General features: G+C 39.2%; 1 protein-coding gene across 6 annotated transcripts in view; it reads right to left on the reverse strand.

The window, feature by feature from the left end:
- EBF2 (early B cell factor 2) overlaps window positions 1-22188 on the reverse strand; it is a 143090-nt gene extending 120902 nt beyond the window's left edge. For 4 of the 6 annotated variants that reach the window (XM_026081820.1, XM_026081815.1, XM_026081821.1 and 1 more), the window contains exons 1-6: window positions 21648-21778; window positions 18919-19075; window positions 17857-17920; window positions 17489-17544; window positions 17039-17112; window positions 10336-10404 (exon numbers count right to left, since the gene is read on the reverse strand). In XM_026081820.1, the coding sequence (XP_025937605.1) occupies window positions 10336-10404; window positions 17039-17112; window positions 17489-17544; window positions 17857-17920; window positions 18919-19075; window positions 21648-21778 (551 nt within the window). Of the gene's footprint in view, window positions 1-10335; window positions 10405-17038; window positions 17113-17488; window positions 17545-17856; window positions 17921-18918; window positions 19076-21647 lie in introns of all 6 variants that reach the window. The other 2 variants (XM_026081817.1, XM_026081819.1) reach the window with 2 other exon arrangements.
- Between the last annotated feature and the right edge of the window lie 1039 nt (window positions 22189-23227).

Raw genomic sequence — 23227 nt, forward strand, 5'->3', positions numbered from 1 at the left:
TGGTTTGGTTGTTTTTTTTTTTTCTTCAATGCAAGTACATTTTAAATGCAGATTAAAAATATGTTTTTCATTTGTTTTTAAATAATTCAATGAGAATATTTCTGCTAGATGTAGTGCCATCTGGAAATGGAACCTTTTTAAAATGGCTAATAGTTGGGACTTGAAAAAAAAATTGGAAGCACCAAAAATTGTTAGTTACTTCTGATAAATCTTCTGCTAAATTATACATAACAATTTCCAAAATACTTGAATACAACCTTGCTCCTGCTTCTGCTGAAATTAAAGAAAGTTTTGATGTGGATTTCCACAAGAATAAGATAAATCCTGAAATCCATAAAGCGTCATACAAATAGGAGCCCTGCTTGTTGTTCTCTGCTGGTGTAAATACAAAATCTCTTCAGCGTGAGAAATGCCATCATCTGGTGAAATTAGCTATAAGCCATCTCCTGTCAGGTGCGACAGCATTTGGGAGTTCATGAGAGGGGCAAGACTGTGATTAAAGGCCACCACAGGGCAATAAGTTGCTACTTTTTATTCTATTTTATTTAAATAGCCTCTGTAAGAAAGATGCAAATCCACAGAGGAACAAGCAGCGCCCTTTGCCTAATGGGTTCACAATCACTGAGACTCAAATAAGCTGACTGCTTAAAAACAGCTCAAGAACCACAGTAAAAGATAGAAAATTATTGCTTCCTGTCATGACCAAATATTAAACACAGCACACACCTAATGGCTCCATCACTCCCCAGGGAAGAAGCTTTATGAACAATAAAATCCCAGCAGACTTGCACTGTTCGGACTTAGCAGCCTCATTATAGGCTCACTGATCCAATACAATTTACAAGCTCAATGGACTCCACTTGAAGGAAAAGCCACCGAACATGGAGTTATAAATGGGACGCCCACAGAGAAATAAGCATGGGGCTCTTCAGTTGGGAAGGAAATTAACAGAGAAGAGGAGAAGATGGGGAGGGAAGAGAGAGGAAAAAAAAAAAGGAGAGAGAAAGAGAGATGGCTTGGATAACAGCAGCCCATTAGAGCTCCAAATCAAATGAGAAAGATAGGAATGTGAATTACACTTGGAGGAAATGCTGTTCCAGGACATGCTTACATGACCCAGCCTGGAACACACCTTGGATTCGACTTCTCACTGTATCACAGACCTATATGATCTTGAGCAAGTCACATAAGCATTTAATATCTTTAAAATTATGAGCCCAGATCCAACTGATTTAAGTGAGTTTCAGACACTTGAGCACTTTTAATCTAAACCTTGTCCTCATTTTACAAAGACTTTGGGTGATGTTCTGAGTGGGAGAGAAATTATTTCATAAGCTGTCTGAGAGTGGGAAACAGACACCACGCATTATTTGGAAGGCCTTCTTCGTAAGTGAAGCAGCTCACTTCAGAGAGGCTGAAATCCTGGGATGTTTACAGGGTGGAAAGTATGTGAGATCCTACCAGAAACAGATGGTGTCAGAAACACACAAGGAAGGGATGGACAGAAACAAAAGGTTCAAAAGGGAAGCAAGAGGCAGTAACAAGAAATGTTAGGGCAGATGAAGTGACAAGTCCATAAAACAGGGTCTAGACAGAGGCCAAGAAGAGTGGAAAGGTGATAAGGGAGACTATTTTAGGTCACAAATACACAGAGGATGCTTTCATTAGGATGAAATTATTCTGGAATATTGGCATGTTCAATAATGAGTGCAAATGGATCCAGGGGAATGCTAACCAATTTTCCAAATGTTGGGTTGTAGAGATCCCATGCCATATACTACTGCTCCACATGCACAGAATTTCTTTTGTGTTGTTTGCATAGCGGACTTAACATCAGCTTCTATTCCCAGCGGCACTTTAATTCATGGGAAAGTTTATTCCATTTTCCTCCCTACTGCTACTAAATTCATTGATTCTAATGACTCCACATTGCTATGTCATCTGCCCTTTTGAGATTGCTTATGCTGCCTGTGCAGGCATTTAACCTCTTCACTTGCTGTTTATGAGAACACAGCAATTAGACTGGATAAAATTCTCCTCCTATTGCAGTGACAAAACTCCAATAAATTTAAATGGAGAAAAGGATTTTTCCCCACACACAGTGTTTTAACTTTGCATTGTCCAGTCAGGATTAACCCAGCCAACACCATCAATGTTTTTTATCTCAGCTAAAGTACAACTAATCTAACAAGGCTGGAATTCATCCATGTTTGCCATCCAAACTGTACTAAAGCATCGTTGAAGCATATCTGATTCATGCAGAGTTGCTAAAATCCTTTGGGTCTTGTCTTCATTAGACTTATTTTCTTAAGGCCTCTACACAGCAGTAGCAATAGTCATATTTTATTTCTTTAAATTATATATAATACATCCTAGCTCAGACTTAGCCATGTTCATCTTGCTGTTCAGAAAACAGAATATGTGCTGGCTATTCTAGTTGCAGGCTTATTGGAACTAAAAGAATCACTACTGGTTAAGAGACTCACCCATTACTTTTTTTTCCCCACAGCCCCCTTTTCTAACATTGTGTTTCAGTCTAACATAGCCAAAAAGGTAAGCATTCTTCATTCACAGAGCTCATGTCAAGTGCATTGAGGACAAAATGGCTGCACAGTCATGTAATGACCTCACATGGCTAGGAGCACACATCCATAAAGCTTGGAGAAAAGAGGTTCCAGTTCTGTTAGCTCCCTAATAAATCTGTGCCTGAAATCAGCAGTGATTTAAACTAATCTCATTTATTTTTGGCTCAGTTTCAGAAGCAGCACCCTTCAGCCCACAGGGCAGCAACTAATAGTCTGGGGGGAGAATAACTTTTTAAATCATTCCAAAACAATCTCCACCCTAATGGCAACAGTTTCCCGTATCACCATAGTATTTCCACACTTCAATCTTCAGCATATTTGTCCTCATGTTATTGATGAAAGATAGGAAAGCATGCACTTATCCCTGTTTTATTGGCAAGGAACTGAAGCACAGGGACTATATGAATGCTCAGGGTAATACAGGAAGCTTGCAATGGAGAGAAAAGAACAGAACCCTGGACTTCCATAGCTCGAGCTAGTTCCTTAACCACTGGTCCATTCTTCCTTTTTCTAGCACACTCATTCAATGAGATATTTATCCTTTTTTTGAATCACCAGCTTGCTGGAAAATGGGTTGTCTGTCTACATTAAAAAAAAAAAAAAAAATTAAGTGACAAAACTAGCCTCCAGTCTGCCCTGCTTACAAGCCTACATGACCACACACTTTGAAGATTTCAAGATGCTTTGGACTGCAAACTAGTAAGAAAATTTTGGGCTGGCCTAAAAGAAAAAAAAGAGAGAGAGAAAGAGAGAAAGAAAGAAAGAAAATGCACTAAGAGAACCACTTGTCAAAATGGCTAGGATAGTGCACTTTAAGTTACTGACTCCCCACAAACATCCAGTCTACTAAAAAATTCATAAAGAGACAGATGGCACAACAGCAGCTCTTTGCAGGAGAGCAGGATTTAGCAGTGAACAAAGGACTTTGACTCCCTAGGACAAGTGAAGAGATCATTGTGGGTTTTGGAGGCTTTGAAAGGGGAATTGGAGCATGTGGGAAGCTGAAGAGAGCTGCGTCTATCGGCGGCTCCTAGCTTCACCCCACAGCAGCAGCAGATTCGAGACGTTTATTCCATCTTGGCAGGCTCACAAGGAGTAAGGGGAATAGAATAGAACAAGAACAATTCCAAGTGCACCATGTATTGGAAATTTGCCTTGCAGTAGAAACATGAAAAACAAAAATAATACTATTCAAGGATCTGCAAGCACTTTATACAGGTAATTGCTAACATTTTTCATTAAGGGGTGAAACTGAGGCACAGAGTTACGTGACTTGTCCTGTCACTTTAAGCATCAGTGGAAATTTGATCCCGGTCTTTCCATTCATGGTTCTACCTCCAAGCATTAGGAAATATCCTTGCGTATACTTTATGGGTTCAGCAGGAAAGGGGGATGGAAGGGATAAAGTCCTTTTTGAAAGGCCGAGATTAAGAGAAAAAATGAGAAGAGCCAAAAGTCTGCACTTATTTCAAGTCAGATCCTTCAAAGAGATAGGAGTGAAAATGAAAGCTAACCTATATGCCCTTTTGCCTTTTCTGGGGAGAAGGAACGGGGGAACAGGGGGAGGGCAAGAAGACACAAAGCCCAATCCTGTTAATGTGGTCATCTCACGCAGAGCACTTTAACATGCAGCATGGACACCATAGTGGCATAGTCAAAATGCTTAAGCCTGGCAACGGCTGTCTTTCCTGAAGTGAGTTATAGTGCTTGTGAAATGTGCCAGACAGACAGCCCGGGAGAGTTCAGTCCTCTGTTTATCTATACAGCAGGTAGGGCAGGAATATCAGCAGGGAAGAAAATCTCCATCCATGTGGCCCCATTTGTGCTTTGAACGGAAGGGCCCTTATGGTACAAGAAAGTAATCCACTCTCTTCAGCTTCTTTTTAGAGATGCTAACAAGAGCGTCACCAATTTGTGGTTTGGGGTATTTCTTTAAAAATATTAATAAAAGGCTAGATATTTACAGCTTGTGTCAGCTGACCAGCATTGTAGTTCACCATCTACTGCAACCACAGTGCCAAGTGCTCAGCTGGTACAAGTCAATGTTGCACTGCTGGCCCCAGCTGCAGCTCTGGCCCCATGCCTCCACTCACTGGTTAGGGCATGTCTCTAACCAAGGTAATATTCCACACACCGCAGCAGTTCACTCAAATCCCATTCATCACAACATCCCCTGCCTCAGTAGCGTGAAAAAAGGGGGGGGGGGCAACAAAACACATGAGATTCTTTACAGGACAATTAAGAAGAGTTTGGGTTATCACTAGTGGGAATTGAACCCAGGATCTCTGCTTCTGAAAGCATGACTCTGAGCTAAATGACCTCATTCCATCAGCTCAATGATGGTGGAGGACTCGAGAGCTTCCACATAGTAAAACCACAGAGAAACACAGAGAAAGACAGCCAGCTACATGCTGTACAGAGGTTATATTCACATTTTGCAGTGCTGTTGCAAGTAATTTCTCCCTGTAGTAACAAAAAGTCACTTCCATCCCATTTACATTCTGTAATTTTAAGTGAATTAAGACCTTTTGTTTGAACTAAATAGAAATTTCTTTTGACTATTTCTCTTTTATTAGAGGCAAGAAAAAATTAACAAGCAAATAAGCTGTTCAGCCAACAAAATGTCACCCAGTTCTCTCCAGTACCCTGGAGACTTCAATTAGATCACAGCTTCAGTAAACTAGGTAAAGCACTAAGGGTAACAAGTGCACAGAGTGATAGCCCTGCTCCAAAGAGCTTAAACCTACAAGCAACACAAAGCATGAAAAGGAGAATTATTCCCATTTGATAGATGAGGTGAGGTCACATACAAGAGAGAAAATCTGCAGTAAAACAAGAAATTAAACTTACTTGCAGTGTTCCTGACCTCTTAATCATAAGACCAAATTTCTTTCTAATTGCACACCAGGACGGGGGGGGTGGGGAGGGGGAGTAAATTACATAATGATAATATAGATGTGCCAAAACACAGTTTTCATTTGGGAAGTATCATTTTCAAAAGTAAGAACTTATAAGCCTTCCATGGTTCTTTCTGTCAGCCACCCCACACCATTCACTCTATATCATTGTCTAACAATTTCAACAGTGAAGGAGAAAACCTTAGCAGGCAAAGATAACACTGTAAATTCCGTTAACTACAAGGAACGGTGGGAAGAACCACTTCAGCCATGAGGAAAAAAAAAAAAAAAAAAATTTACATTTACATTTCTGAAGTCTCATAAAGCTACCAAAATCACAGGTTCTAATTTCAAAAATTAAGCAGGAAGACAGGATAAAATAGAAATTAAGATCACTGGTAATCTACCACTGCTGTGATACACTGTGGGAACATGCCAGAACAAAAAAACCCTAGAGTGCGTATTTTGCAAATGCTTCTGGACTAAACATTCATTACCTATTCTCCTGTCAGGTGGGTAAGACAGGCCTTCCAGGCCTATGTTCCAGTGGAGTTATGTCGGTTCCTGCCTGTTGATGCCTGCAATAGCAGCATCACAGCATTTGAGATCTATCACAGCTCTTAAAGCAGAGCAAGCATTCTGAAGTCAGATTCTGATCTTTCTGATCTGAATTACCTTGGTGTAAATCAGCAGTCTACTTCACATCACAGCCAGAATGCCGAAAACCAGAAAATGGTCCACAGATATAATTTACCCATTCTTATTTCCAAAAAACACTGTGCACAATATTCCAAATGTTGAGAAATGGATGTTCGTGTATCAGTCCAAGATTTAGTCTGGTAAAGAAACCAAAAGCCAGCCTATCTTTCACAGACAGAGCACGTAGCCAAAAAACAACACACTCATATTTATCCTTGTCCAAACAAATTTATCTGCCTTCAGGAAAGTGAACATACACAACTGTGGACTCAGGCAAAGAAGAGGAGTAAGTCTTCCTGTACTTCCTTGCACCCATGCACGCACTGCATACCTCCTTGTCTCTAATAGTACATCTCTGCAGTGTTTTGCTGGATATACACTTTTCACTAGTGAGGTGAAAAAGAATCTTTAGAAGATTCTGGGTCAGCTTAAGCTTGCAGGAACCTGAGTAGTCTATTGCAACCTATGGATATTTATTTGCTGGGGGGGGGGGGGAAGAGGGGAGAGAAGATGGTAAATTCCTATTTCATTAGAAAAATGCTAGTATCCAACAGTAAAGGGAAAAATAACTACAAGGTTCTTAGTATCTAAATCTAGTCCCCAGAGCAAAGGTCACAGCGGCAATGTTTTGTTCAGCATAAAAACTTTTGGAATTCATTCAAGAGGAAGAAAAAAAAAAAACGAACACACAACAGCAACAACAACAACATGGCTGGCCTTTTTTTTCCCCGTTGAACTATTTCTTCCTTTTTAAACAGGACACAAAATTCATGATTCAGCAAACACAGTAAGTTATGCCTCTAACATTAAACAGGTAAACCAGTACAATACTCTGAGCATCACCTTGTAAGAAAATCTTACGTTTTTGCTGCATTTTGAATGCTCTGTCATGTGTGGCTGATCCCACTTTGCTCATCTTATCCTTCGAATTCTGCTAATGTTTGGTAGCCTCCTATGCACTCGCCCCAGGAAAGGGCATTCTTTCTCTGAGGCATTGACAGATCTTCCCAAGGAGTTTGAAGAAACACCCACTTCACTTTCTTAGACTCCTTTGGAAAGTCCAGCTGACATAACAGATTTTAAAGCTTTATTTTGCCTGTAAGTTGACTAAGAAGGCCTGTTTCAAGACTTGCACTGGCAGGAGAGGCTTCAGTACATTTCTGAAACAACCATACCACAAAAATTTGTTGCTGTATGGTAACTGGTCCTGTTTAAGCAGATTCAGTGCCTGCATGTACTTCCTATCTGTTACCACCTTTGCAATTTCTTTAAGTGCAGCTCAGCTCATTTCTTTCAAATTCCAAATAGCTTCCTTCAAGTACATGATTTTCTTCCTAACAAAGACATACTACAATATAACAACTGCATTGTTACAAGACAAATTCTACATTTACCTGTCATTTCAAACCATGAAAAAACTCCACTTACAGTTTAAAATGAACTACAGGCTTTCTTTAAAAATAAATAAAGAAAAACCCACCATGAAGCTAACACAGAACTGACAAGAAAGTACTTCGAATAAAAAGATGCAAAATATGCATAAAATTTTGCCATATTTATTGGGCTGCATGATTGCAGAGGGATGCAAGTTGTACTTCAAAAATGATACTCCACCTATGACTGAGTTGTTAAGCATAGATGTTTTCTTCCTAAGAAGCCATATAAAGTCACCCTAAATAAAAAAAAAGAACACTGCTGCCCACATTCCCAAGCTAGTCCAGAACACAAACTGCTCTCTAACAGAGGTTTTTGTTTGAAAGACAGAAGGATTAGTCACATTGATTATACCTTGGGAGAGGGGACTGTTTAGTTTAACTCTGAAGCAGTTGTACTTACTGCTGTGGAAATGCGTCAGGATAACAGAGTAGATAAGTTCCTCTATGAACAGATATGTGCAACATAGCTTTGTTGTTATATTTGCATTACATATGTTAAATAAGATGCAATACACAGGATTACCTCTTACTCCTCAAAACTTATTTAACTGGATAAAATAGTGGAATAGAAATAACTGCACAGAAAAGGGAGTCATTTGCTTGATGCTGCACTACCAATCAGTGGTAGAACAAAGAAAAAAAGATGTAGCTGTGACTTCTCTATTCACTGCACTGTTCACTAAACCATGCCACCTCCAGACCGCAGTGCAGATTTGTATTTGTTTCTTTCCTTTGGGGCCAAAACCCAGTTTAGTGATTCCACCTTTAAAACGAAGGGAAAAAAGCTTTAAACAGGCAACCCCCCTTATTTCTGTCATCTACCTTATTACCACCACCCCTGCTGGACTCTAGATTTCACCTGCGATTTCCAGAAAAAGAGGCACACACACAGACAAAGAGAGATGGAGGGGAGGAACTGATACTCAACAAGTAACAGCCAAATTCAACCTAGAGGATACTTCCGTGCAAGTGGTAGAACCCTTATTGCTGTTGGCAGGGGAGTTTTCAGTGAAAATTCTAGACTTAGAGCGAGTTAGGAAAGCTTAAGACTCACTATCCACACAGATGACTTGTGATGCATATTTTGCAGACGGTTGTTAAAAAGAATAATCCTATTCTCTCTCTCTCTCCAATGGTTTCACTTCCATTGCATTTTACATTAACAAATCTCAAATCCCTCTAGAAAGCAGCAGAATCCTCATTTCGCATGAGAATGGACAGCTTGCTCAAGATGACAAATTCAGTTAGTGGTAGGCCCTCCCGCTTTCATGGTTCATGGTCTTAATGTATAAGCCAATACACTGTCTTATGCTATGCTGCTTCTCCAGCAGCAAAACAAGCCTTAGAAAAATTCAGACTTCAAATTGGAAAGTTCCCAAATGCAGATTAATAGCAAACATCAACACAGCCAAAATCAGGATAAAAATTGCAAAGGAAAGGTCAAGATGGCATGTCTAGGACTTCTGCTTCTAGTTTGGGGGGGGGGGGGGGGGGCACGGGGAGAGATGGGACAAACAAAACTGGCCCAATTATGGTTTGCCAGATTTCCTAGCTTTCTACCCAACCACAATTTGCAAGGACAAGAATAAAGGTGAAAAAGGGGAGGGGAAGATCCCACCATCACAACAGCAGAAGTTCCAAAAGGATTTAGATTAACTTTGTGATGAAAAACTGCAGGAAATAATTGTAGATCTTTATTCAAACTACCCTGACCATTCTGAATACCAAAACAAATTCATAAAAATGTCAATTAATGCTTATTGGAATGTAGATAGAACATTAATGATACATACAGACATAAAAACCAAGCTTTCAATCCATCCACTTCAGCACTGGCTCTCCACTGGCAACCAGTACCAGGGAAAAGAAACTCTGTAAACAGTTACTACAGAATAATCTATCTGGGGGAAAAGATTTCTTCTTGACTTTTCATTATTTACTATTCTCCTTCTGGAGATCCTGGTTGTGGCATTTCTTTTTGAAACAGCTCTGTGTATTCTCGTTTTTCCTTTTTGAATCTTGCTGATTTTCAGATCTTAAACACCACGTTGTGGCAGAGTTCCACAGGCTAGTTTCCTAAGCTACCGCAAACACTGTCAATTTTGAATACATCATTTCATGATTTAACCAACTGTTGTTCTCCCCCGTTTGTGTTTTTCACCCAGAAACTGACAAGCAGAACCTAGGACTGGATCTGGAACTGAGTAATATATGAAGCTGCTGTTCTGCATAAAATTGATGGCAATCCCAAAACTATCAGTTTTAAGCCCAGCTAATGCACTCCACTTCTGTCATCATGCCTTCCTTCCTCCCTATATTTCTACAAAAATATGGTTATTTTGTTAAAGAATATTAATGAAGCTGCCAGGCTGCTCAAAGCTTTATCTGTTTTAGTGATCCAGTTGGATCATATCCCTGGCGAGCAGACAACATTCAGAGACGCATACATAGAATATTTGGTCACAATTAAAATGATACACATGCAAAATATCATTAAAAAACAAAACAAAACAAAAAGAATCAACAATTCTGTCAAGGTAAACCCAGATGGACTAAAGGTAACCAGTTCTTAGGCTAGCATTTTTATAAAGAATCATGAAGCACAGATATCTAAGAACAGCAGAGGCTAACAGATAACCATCAAGACCCTCAGCTGCCTCAAAGCACACACAACAGTTTGGGTTTGCTTTTGTGGAAAAATGAGGATTCATTTCCTACCTGTCAATGATCACGGGGTCAGAGGGAGTCTCATTTCTGTTGCCGCAACTTTTCTTCTCGCAGCACCGACTAGAGAGAGGAAGAAAACCATGATTAAAGAATTACTGTGACAGTTGATAGCAAAGCAACCACCTAAAAGTCTTGTTTGGCAAACTTCAGGACTCAATACATGCCTAGAAAAGCGGCTGAGAAAATTCTGGCTAGGATTTCCAGAATGGAGAAGAACTGAGGGAATTGGGTGCCCAAATCCTGGTCTATTTTAGCAGGAGTTTGGCACTTGGCTCCCTTTAGTCTTTTTTGAAATTCTGAGCCAAAATGAACAGCAATATGGTCACACTTTAGACTAAGGCTCTATTTATAAAGGATTTATAAATGATTAACAGATGTTATAACCACATTACAGACATGAGAATCGTGTGTATGGTTAAAAGTCCATTAAAATAAGGTGTTAAAATTGACTATAAGCAACCTACTGGTTTATTATATTATAATATCTGATTTGTTGTTTATTAAATATAAAGTAACCCTGAAGTTTCATATGCTCACAGAAAACCTCAGCTGTATAATAACACCAGTGAAAAAAATAAATTGAACATACAGTTAGATTGTATTAAGGATCTGAAGAGAAAGTTTTCAGGTTGGAATTTCATCTCTAAATCTCTGAAATTGTTTCAGTGATGATAAGCCCTGAATATTAAGCTTACATTTATACCTATTTTTGATTGTGTGGCCACCTGCATGATTGTACAGAAATTGTAACTATCTCTGATAAGTTTACAATATAATTTGGACGCATTTATTAAGATTAAAAATTACTGCTCCTATATCTCAGATAAAATAAACAAATTTATCTGTTCTGGCAAGAAAACGCAAGATAATGCTGCTGTCCTGAGGAGCTTGCAATGAAGTACACATTGCAGAATGATTTCCATGTTGTATCCACATCTATGTATGCGCATGCACACGTACACAAAGACTCTGTATGTGTGTGTGTATATATATATGTATGTGTGTATATACATACACACATACATACATATATATCATGAGACAGCACAGAATAATACAACCCACTCTCAGGAGCTATTCAGCATTCTTCACTCCCACTGAATTAAATTGTATTTAGGGAAAAAAGAACTAAACCACTGCATCTCTTTTCCCCATTTCAAGAAAAATCAAGAGACAGATCATTATTCGATTTCCACTGATACACTTGTAAACAAGAGTGATGTTCCCTTCAATTACTCCAGCTGAGTACCAAAAGTTAATATATTTAAAAAGCAGTCCTTGGTCTGAATTTCTCTCTCCATTCTAAAAATTTATCTTATAGCAACAAAATCTGTTAGAAGTTTTAAGCTGTCTCAGTGCTCAGATAGTTTATTCTGACAAAACTTAACATGGGAAGGAAGGAGGAAGACAAAACTTAAAGAGTGTAATCATGGAACTTTTAAGTATATTCTGTACCAGAATTTCCGCAGGCTTCAAAAGTCACTAGATCAGATTATGCCCTCAGTTACACAAATGCCATTCCAAATTAAGTTTATCACATTCTGAATTTGTTCAAATTTACACCTACAGAATCAGGAGATAGTTTAGTTTTCTGTACAGTGGTATGGGGGCTGAATACATTTGTGAAATTCTTAAGCCAATCTGAATCCCACTGCTTTCCACCTAGGAAAAATTGCAACCAGAGCAGTTAAAAAAATATATATAAAGCTAAAATGCTTGAATTCACTGAAGGTAGTACAAAATATGATAGAGTAGCTTTTTTCTTGAAATGCATAATATTCAATTATAAATACCTGAAATAAGTGTTTAGACAAAAAAAAAAACCACTCCTTTAGGCATGAAAATTTTCAAATGCATTTATCCATAAGTTACAGTGTGCCAGGAACTTCCCCTTTGCAAGTTGAAATTGCCCACAAGATGATACAACTAGCAGATCTATTTGAATAGCAGTTCTGTTTCAACATTTCTACATTCCCTTCGCCTCCAACCTGCACTTATTCATCAACGTTAGTCCCTTTAAAATAAGAAGATACACTAAATATTTAAAAATCCCTGGGGCAGACCCTCTAGCTGCTGTAAATTGTCATAGCTCCATTGACTTCAGTGAAGCTATGATAATTCACGCTAGCTAAGAATTTCCCCACTCCCTCCGACTCCTAACTTTGTTTTAAGTATGTCTTATGCGTTTCACTGCCTTATGACTGTTTATAAAGAATTGCATATTTTTGTAATAAAAAACAAGATGTAAGGTATTATTTTCCATAGAAAAAGAAAAAAAAAACCTTCACTTAGAAGAATATAAATTTGGCATGTACTTTTGACATGTCCAATATTTCATTGCATTGGAAATACCACCAGGAACAAAACCTTGTTGGTTTCTAACGTAACATGCCACTATAATAAACAACAAAAGGAACTCAATTTTTTAAATATTTTTGTAGTGGTGTTATATTTTTTACGGCTAGCTGAAACAGAAGTTATTTCCTCTCTTTGCAATAATACTAAAAGAGATATCCTTTAGTCATATAAGTTATGCAGATGGTCATAACAAGAATACATCTGACTGCATCACACCACAGTAATGTTTAGGCAGAATAAACTGGTACTACCTCCACCACATCTCATCAGCTCATATGCACTTCCCAGGGAGGTTGCCATTTCCTTGCATAGTAAGTGTTTAGAATGAATAATGTGGGATTGGAGTGCAATGTGTCTGGGTTCCAAAATTAGCGTATCTTGTTTTATTTTAGTTTGCACAATTATCAAAGTTATGAACTTTACATTTAGTAATACTTAAAAAATTTCCTTTTAAAACTGTAGTTTACAGCTAAAGTCTTCCAAACATTTTACAAATATCCACTTTCTTATCACTCCTCATTTGGAAAACAGATTTTTGCTAGATTACTAGATCATTTCCCTTTGACCATAACACTTTTTGAGCCCCAAAATATATGAAACATTTTCTCTTTATTAGGGAAAACAGTCGCTTTTTTCCAGTGAATGAGTAGTCTACACATAAACCAGAGTGTTTTTACAGATTAAGGATATTTCAGGCCAAAGCTCTAGTAAAAGTACCTCTCAAATCGTTAGACCACTGTCTCCAAGTATTTCATCACAGTATTCAAGTACTAATATTTCCACTGGCTTTGTTTTACAAGTGCTACCTGTAACATAATTGACCCATTCCAATTTAAGTCAGTGGCAAAAATCCCAAACTCTGGTGGTCCAGGATCAAGCCTATAACACTCACTTAAAGAAAATTAATGTCATGACTTTAGCCATATTTAAGCTTCTGATACAACAGTGTCTTAGGAACATATCTTCAGAGGTACTCATTTGCTTAAAAGAATATCAAGGCCAAATACTTTTCTTTTCTACACCTTTTCTTATTACACTATGAGTGGTATTACTTTCCCTTCTAATGAGATCTACACATGAAAAATTATGGCTTACATTATGAACAGTCCCACAAAAAAAATAAAAACAAGGCAGACCAAAAAGCCATCACGCTCGATGCCAGATCTACAAACTGAATACCCCAGAAGGCTCATGTCAGAGGAGAACTTGCACCCTTTTCCCTCGCCTCACACTTGACTAAAATGGTTTTAAAATTCAGCCCTCAACTTCCCTCCCTTCGCCCCCCCCCCACTCCCCCCAAAAATCTGTCTCTAATTTCAAACTCAAATAAGCTCACAGCATGGTGGCCTTTGTTTTGTTTTCTTCTCCCCAACTCCTCCCTGCAATTGCATAACAAAAGTGTCTAAATTCACACCATCTGGCCGATAAAGACACAGGCCCCAGTGGCCGCCTGGCCCAGCTGATTAGAGCTCCTGTCTAGTCTGAGCCTTGTGGCGAAAGTCACAGCTGTGGGGCTTGCTTGCACTCAATACAACTCTGTTATTAGCCAGCTGTAGGCCCTGAGACTACTTCTGTTCAAATTATAATACCTTTTAACCCTCTGAGCATTGAGGGCATAGGGGGTTGCTGGCAGCAGCATAACAACTAGTTTCCTCTTAGTTGATAATTGGAAGAAAAAGATGAAGAGAAAAAAAAAGTTATTCCAGGAGAGGAGACTGTTTACCTTGATTTTCCAACCACTGGGGGGAAAAGACTGCGTATTTGCAATAGACCCACCTAATAGGAACAGTTCCCATTAGGCTGTAATAACCCAAATGAAAAAATTCAGATCTGCAAATAAATAAATAATGCTGCTCACTGAAAGCACTAATTATTGAGAGTTGAGAGTTTAACTTTCAATTGGTATGACAGATTGTTGTAGCCATATCAATATTTAGACAACTTTCCTGCTAAGCATGCATCTGTCACTGTCTGAGTGGAAAATGCAGAGTTTTGGATGCACTTGTCTCTATACAGCATGAATATCTGCATGTGTGATTATACACAAAAAATACCGGGGGGGGGGGGGGTGGCAAAAAAAAAAAGCCTATCTCCAACTAACAAGGACTGGAAGAAGGGGAGCAGAAAGACAGACAGACCCTTCTTTTTAAAAACAGTAGGCATCAATTTGGACAGCAGACTGAGTACAGTGCATTAAATTTTTATATACTGTTACTAATGCAAACTAAACTGGGGCGTTAAAAATTGATGCTGCCACTTAAGCAGCACACAATGAGGAGGATTTGATTATTGTACTTAAAAGAAATAAAATAAAATGTCAAGTTTAACTGGAGTTGGATCCATTCCCCTGGCATTATTCAAAGTGATATGTGGAATGCCGCTTCAGATTACGCAGCATCCTGTTCAGAGATACTTTAGGAAAACAAGACATTTAAAATCAAATGTCTTGATTAGGTTACAGGGAGCTTTTGATTTGGTTCACTAATCTGTGTATTACATGAAAAGGAAGTCCCTGAGTTGTAATTCTTCCTTGGCTAATCTATCAAGCAGGAGAGTTCAGTATAATCTGAATAATGGTTTACATTTGTAAAACACTACCTTAAATCAAGCATGAATATGTTTATAGGCATCAGTGGAAGCCAGGTATATAAAAGGTGAACAGAGTGTTCAAAGATACTTCAAAGGATGGATTATTGTGGAGGGACAGAGCGAGAGGAAGCAAGGAAAAAGAAGCCAACTGAATTTTATTTTAAAGTAGTACACTTGAATGGGAAGTAGTACACTTGAATGCTGATGTTTGAGCTCTGCTGAGATCTCTTAACTTCTAAAATAGAACCTATCCCCATCCAGGAAGGGGGGAGAAAAAGTATGCTGTCATTTTGTTATTACAAACAGGAACACAACTGCACAGAAATTCAAAAATTTTTCTTCTCTAATGTTCATCTAGTTATAGAGAGGTAAAGATTTTCACCAATAAGGATAGCATATATATTTAAATAAATATGTAATTTCTAAACATGCCAAAAAGTATCATATATCCATTTAATCTTTGCTACTACATCTACAGGTCATGGTAAAGTGTGTCTTATGCATACCTCACACGCAACATAAGCTATGTGTGTACGTACATATGTAAAAGTTGGTCAAAAGGAACAATGCTCAGATTCTTAATTAATGAGAGCAAAGCACAAAAGCTAAAATATCTAATGCATGTATAAATACATAAACACTATACATTTACTTAATTCTTGTATTCAACATTATGTCAGCTATTTCATAACCTTTTAAGTACTGAAACTAAGGACTTTCCCCGACAGCAAGAAGCCTATCCAATTAAGCTACTTTTACTACTATATTAATTTAGAAGGTTACTTTAAAAAAAAAAAAACTTATCGTGAACATCAATGTTAAAAGAAGCAACATTCAGTCCAACAGCTTAACCCCCTCCCACTAATACAATAAATCACAAAATGTGTTTAATAAAGGTCAAGATTGGTTTTGCCTTTCATTTTATGAAAGAACATTCTACGCACAATTTAACACATTTTAATATAAGAACATTGACTGTTTGCATTGTTATATGTATTGAAAAAAATTTAATTACACGAGAACAAGAAAAGTAATAAGTTACCATGGAAGCACAATGTACATACATAAGGTACATGTAACTACAGACTTGCACAAATGTTATTAAAAACATCCTCAACTGCATTTTATCCTCTAATTTTCACTTTACATGCTAAAAATAGCGTCTTCCTAATTAAATGATGGAAGTCCCATAGATATTGCTTACAAGGTATGAAAAGGAAGGATTTAGGTTTTGGATTGATTGGGGTTTCAGGGAGTAGGAAAACTAAGGAAAATTAAAGAACATTTATTATGTTAATTAAATTAAGAATGTTAAAATATTTTGCTAGAGAAAACTACAGGAAAAATACCTTCTAATTTTCAAGTAAAATCTTTAAGTCATGCTGCCCATTTTAGGAAGGTAAGCGGGAATATTTTAAGAAGCAAGCAGTGAAAAGTCTGTATTTAAACAACACACGAGAACGCCTAGTTTACAGAACAAAAATAGTGTAGCTCAAACTGTGGGCCTGGGGTCTGCAAATCTGTTGCGCAAAAAAACCCCAACAACAACAAATAAAAAATAAAAAACACACTCTATTGAAACTAAATATTATCCATCTGTAAAAAGGTCTTCCTACAGGAAGAGTCTCTCTGATCAAAAATAAAACTCCCCCTACCTACATCTTCTATGGAAAGATGATTTTGGCATCTATGGAAGCAAACTTTGCCTTATTGAGCAAATCATATATTGTCAATAAAGTCATCTTACCTGCACATGACTTCATGAGTGAGCAAAACTCTGCACATTTCAGGATTCTTGTTCTGTCCTTCATAAGTTATGGGCTACAAAAATTAAGAAAATGAGTAAACCAGTAGCATTAGGGGATTACTTATTTGACATAATATTCAGATTTGAGGTGAAGTCTTTTTACCGTTGCTCATCATGGCTTGCAAATAAATGCCTTCCCTAAAAGTCTTTTTAAGCAGGGAAGGCAGCTTATACATAAATACTCATTAGAAAATGGTTAAAAACCTACAGTCAGCAGAGGCAAAGAGGAGATTTGAGAGCATTATTTTTCAATATTATTTTTCAAATTCAAAATTAAGGTCCAGTAATACCAGCAATACCAGAGGAGGAAAAAAACACGCAGGGTGAGGGGTAGGAAAGAGCAAGGATGAGATGGGACAGGATAGCACAGCACATATTAGCTCTGCTTACCTGCTTAGTGACTGAATCGATGAGTCTAACATACAGATCCTGTTCAGTCCTGACACCTAGAGCGAGAGAGAAGAGTAATAAGTAACACTGTTACAGATATTCACAAGAATTCATTCATTCACAGGAATTAATACATTTAGTTTCACCTAGTGACTTACTAAACATCCTCTGAAAACACCATTTTATTTTGTTTCCACAAGTATGTACCTCAAGGCCATCAACGCAAGGTAAACTTCAGAGCCCATTCGCATACTGAGGAGGCATCATCATGCAAAGGAATTTCCGTGTGTTTTAGAAACTAGTGACAACACCTACAAACCTTACCTTGGTTTGCTATCTACAGAAGGTGACAGGGAAGGGGGACTCACCATTGCTATAAAGGAGTTGGAGTTTGTAATGTGTGCCATTGTTTGTCTTTTCATTGCCTTGCTCCTGAAAAAGAAAATTAAAAATAAAAAAATCTATATATATCTATATATCTTCCAGTACTTATTTGGCACATTTAAAATGCAAAAGCTGATAATCATTACGGAAGTGACAACGAAGTTCATTAAAATTCTGCAAGGTGGATTCACTGATTGGGATATATTAACCTTCCGAATGACCCAGGACAAACTACAAAATACTGCTGACATCTTTTCCTGTAGGAGTTCAAGAACTTTTTTCGCCACCTTATTTGCTATTATGATCTCAAATTTTTCAAGATCAAACACTAAGGTGAGCTTGTACATTTCAAGTCAGTTACTATAAAGCAGATGGATAGTGGGAAGGCTCAGCGTTCTTGGTTTTTAGTAACAGTGCTGTTTTGAGTCATTAAGTATATTTATTTCCTGAAGGTTATGTTACTGGGATGTTTCTTGGATGATTTTTTCCCTGTAATTTCCTGAAAGATAATTATTTATGAGCACCCTTCACAATTAAAAACTCTTGTTCTTAACTAAAAAAGAGAAAAAAAGACAACGATAGCATGAAGCAATATGAAGTGCTTAACATATGAATTTAAAATCCAAAAGCAAATGCTTTTTTGAGTCCAGCCATTGACTTTGGAGTGTTAAGAAATATAATCAAGCTCAACAGATTCTATGACATATTACAGTTTAGTTTTCACTTCTGCTAGGGTACCTAGGCAGACCTGTCAAGTACAAAAAAAATGGATTTGACTCCCATGCAATTTTTTAATACTAATTTAAATTGATGTATCAAATTCCCATTGTATTCCCCGATACAGCTGAGGCTTGCAAACCCTGTTAACTATAACAGCACACAGAGGGCAGCAGCTCTGCCGAAGCACCCGAACCCTTGACCAAGAGCTGGTTGTATTTTGTTAGGGACACAGACAACAGGTATTAAAGGTTAGCAGCTCTCTGGGGAAGGAGAAGAGGTCAAATCTGAAGAGAAAAAGGAGGAAGAAGAAAGATAAGAAGCCTTACTTTATCGTTTTCTACAAAGTCCACAAAAGCTGTCCTCTCTATTTCCACCGGCTGCCCCTGTCTGTCGTAGAGAGCCAGAACAAAGTGAAAGAAATTGGATTTCCTCAAGTTGGAGGGTGGCTGCTTTTCAAAGTGAGCTCTGGACAAAGCTACTCCGCTGTGGAGGAAACATACGGGACAGGGTGTGGGGGGAGAGACAAAGACATTAAAAGGCTATGCAGTGATAATGGCAAAACAACAGAAAAGGCAGAACACGTTCAGAGAAAAGCCGGGAATGATTCACCTTGTGCAAATGCCACACTAGGCTACGAATAACCACTTGTCACCAGTGATTCCGACCTTGGCGCTTTCCCACAGCCGCGGGCAAGCACAGCGGCTTTCAAAGCAGGACGGCCGGGAGGGCTGGATGCCGCCGCGGCCAAACACGGGACCGGGGGGCGAAGGGGCAATCCCTAAGTTTGAAGTCGTCACTCTAAGACTCATTTTAGCTTGGCCTCGATCTTTATAGTTACACTCCGAGGGCAAGAAAAATTTACAAATCCTGAACGTTTAAAAGATTGGTTGAATGCAATGATTGTTTTAGCTCTTCCTCCATTTTCTTCTTACCTGTCATACTCATTTCTGGAATACAATGCGCGGGGTGAGAATTACATGTAACTTATTATTAGAGAATCTGAAAGTGCTATACAGTCCAGCCTCGGTCACTTTTCTTCTAGACGAAGTCAAGCGACCTTAAAACATTTGCTACAAGCGGACTGTCAACTCCCTCATCTACATTTTCGGTAGAAAGCAACTAGTTTCAAGCAAGATATCTACTTTCTTCGGCAGCAAAGTTTGTCAATGCAGTCTTTAGTCATTGACCTATTTGAACGGATGCCTGGGTCTTCCGTTTCTAGGTTAAATGGAGAGAATTTAAACTCAAGTTAACTAGCCCTCGCCCAAATCTTGTCTCGGACTGCAGAAAACGCAGTGACGTTTCCCACACGTTTCCCGTCTTGGAATGATTCAAAAGCTTTTGCGTGCCTGCAGTACCCCGAAACGCAGCTACACTTGTTAGTGGACTTAGTTGTACCTTCCTCTCCCTAATGCCGATTTGTGCCTACTGCGGGGAAAATAGGTGCACATGAGCACCTCCATATCACTTAATAGTTTCGCCAGACAAGTTGGGAGTCGGAACAGCTTCAGTTTTTTAATCCCCGAAATCGCTTCACTGCATTGGAAAAAGTCTTTGACTCTTTCAGAGAACTACAAAAGTTTCCCTGTGATTTCCATTCCTATCAGACAGGTAGAGTGCAAGCGAACCGCATCCGCCAGAACTGCACCTAATTCGGGGCTTCCTCTCATTCTGCATGTAAGAACTCGGATCTCTTGTTGTGTTATGGATCTCTGGAAGAAGGAGGGGAAAAAAAAGAAAAAAAAAAGCGATGACACTACCCAGCCCAACGCGGCTGCATTTCCACCGCTCCCCTGAATTAGGGGCTTCTTAGAAGCCATTTCCTTTTACTTTCGGTTTCACCAGGAATAAACCCTTCTTCCTTTCTCCCCATCGTTACCCGTCGTATTCATTAAACCATCTATCAACATTCATAAAAGTCTGACAACTCCTCCCATGGTGCTTGGAAAACCTTGTTCACTGATCAGGACGTGGGTGGGGGCATGTATTTACTGTTTCTATGATGCCCCTGTTTCATTATAAGTCCCATACACCGTTACATGCCTTTTAGCTTATCTCTGTATTAAGCAAAAAAACAACTTCCTCCCCGGGTTGATTCAGCCTTCCCCTTCCCGAGGCTAGTCTGATGTATTTTTTTAAAAAGGTACCCACAGAGAAAGGAAAAGAAAAATATTTTACTTAAAGCGGTTTCATCATCTCGTCCCTAAAGAGAAGAGACTGGAACAGCGATCCTGTGCCGACTTGGCTAGGGAGAAAAAATCCAAGCCAAACTCCCAAACAAGCAAAAAGAGACAAGATCCCAGTTCGGTATGTTTACTAGCATTACAGAGCCGGCGGGATCTTTCCTACACTCAGGTGCTACCCGCAAGCGAGCACGGAGATTTGGAAGCGGGTTCAACAGAAACCCTGTAGGTTCTCGGCTCCGCGCAGTGCCTGGACCCACAGGGCTCCGGGCAACGGGCTGCGCGCTGCTGATGAGGTTTTGCAAAACTGTCGGCACGTTCTTCCTTTCTGCAAACTCCCCTTTTTACTCGAAACCATGCTTTGCGAGCTGCCTGCCTGTTTTAGTCAGCTAGTACTCTTGGATCCAGTAGTTAAGATTTCACCAATACCTACGGTAGCTAGAGGCACTTGAATTAAGTGAAACAAGATGGGGAGTTGAGGGAAGAAGGAGATATCTACTCTTAAGTTAATTTTAACTTGGTTAACTGCTATTCGGCTGTCTGACCCAGAAAGCGTGAAGCAGGGAGGAGTCGTTTGCGTCGCTAGGTACAAGCAGTTCCCCCCGCCGCCGCAAAGAAAGAAAGAACGATCCAAACCCCTGATCTGATCTCGCACTGGTTTTTAGAAATCTTGACGCTCTCCGTTTTTGGAACGCTTGTCCCTAGCTCTAGCTGTACTATCTTGAATTTTCCACTGACTACAGAAGACTTGGGAGGTGGGGGGCACAGAAGGGGAGAAGAAAAATTTAATATCTAATGCAAACAACAACAGGGAGTGAAGGAAAGGTTTGCTTTAAAAAAAAAAAATGAAGGGGGGGGATACAGTCCGTTACCTTTGTGCTGCTACGTTTGCATCCACAACCCCAACGTTTCTGACCCAGGACCTGACGGAATCCATTTCAGAACCTAGAGATTTATCTTTCAGAATTGGTCCTCTTCCTAAAGTATCTTGAATCCCAAACATTTAAAAAGTCTATTCCAACTAGCAACAGTTTCCTTTTGGGGGGAGGGAGGAGAAAAGGAAAAAAAAACCGCAGCCTTTGAAATTGACACACACAAATCCCAAGAAAGTGGAAAAGTTCAGCTTTAAAACCAACTTCTTCTGTTTTTTAAGTTCTATGTGTTTTTAATGCCTTCAAATAGAAAAAAAAAAGTTTTTCCTCTTGCAAAGTAAAAGTTATGCTGATTCAGTCTTGCCTGGTATCATCATCCTTCAAACGCAGGAGAGGAAACTGCATCCAGAAACTGATCGCTGTTAACAAGGTTCACCTGTTTCTCAAAAGACACAGAGAGAAGGATTGATTACTGCCTAATCCAGAAAAAAAGAATCGGGATAAATTGTGAAAGAAAGGAAGAAATGGAGCTAAAGAGAGTCTGATTACACACTACGCCTGGGAAGAGACGATACTTCCCCAACTAGTCACCATGAATGGGTTACAGCAATGGGAGAAAAACATACTAGGAAGAGGGAGGGGCCTGATTCCATATAAGGGGCTTACATTTGCATAGTCTCGCCCCATTGGAGGGCTGCGGACAATTCTAAAGCCGATATGCACTAGCCCTAGCTCCCGGCTACAAACAATCACCTATGGGGAAGGAGGCGGCGAGGCCAGCAGTGGTCTGGCTTTCCTGGTAGGGAGAAGTTAGGGACCGACATCCTTTCCTTGCAGTGGGTTGTCCTAGGTTCAGTAGGAGCCCTGTCACGTTAACTTCTAACTTAATTTCATATCCTATCAGCCCCACACCAAATTTTCCTGCCGCATCACAATTAAACTGTGCTAAAAGCAGCAGTCTTTTTAAATCCGTTCCATACTTTAATAATAAAGCAATCGCACAGGTAGTTGGCTGGTTTCTTTTCAGGCGCGATATTTAAAAACAAAAGCGCTCAGGGGAAACGAAATAGGTCTTGGTAGGGATGTCTACAGGCGTTTTGTATGCAGAGACTGACTGCGTGAGCAAAAGCAAGGAAGAGAGATTCTAACACATAGAAAAGACCCAAAACTTCTCACTATATGCGAGCTGTCAGGTCTATCCCTAAAACTTTTTTCATAACATCTTATGTAGGCAAAAGTCGTGTAAACCACTGAAGGAAATCAGAGCTCTTCCCATCCCAGCCGGCTGCGAACCAGGACGATACCTGTGTTTGTAATTTTTTTTTTTTTTCCCAAAACCACTCTGCCTTGGTGATATTTTCCTTCTGGCCCTTTTGTATTCTGATCTGTGTATAGATCTGCCTCTGAAATCTATATAACACCAACGCGAAAACAGATTTCAAGACAATGAATGCAAATCTGTGCTCAGAGACCATCTGCCAGATGAGGGAATCAGATGTTCGCTAGTTAAAGGGACAGCGCAAGGATTTCCTTAACTCATTATGTATAGCTCCTCTCTTTAACCTGCTTTATTTATTTTA

This window comes from Apteryx rowi, unplaced genomic scaffold, assembly GCF_003343035.1.
Source record: "Apteryx rowi isolate R43461 unplaced genomic scaffold, aptRow1 scaffold_56, whole genome shotgun sequence".
NCBI lineage: Eukaryota > Metazoa > Chordata > Aves > Apterygiformes > Apterygidae > Apteryx > Apteryx rowi.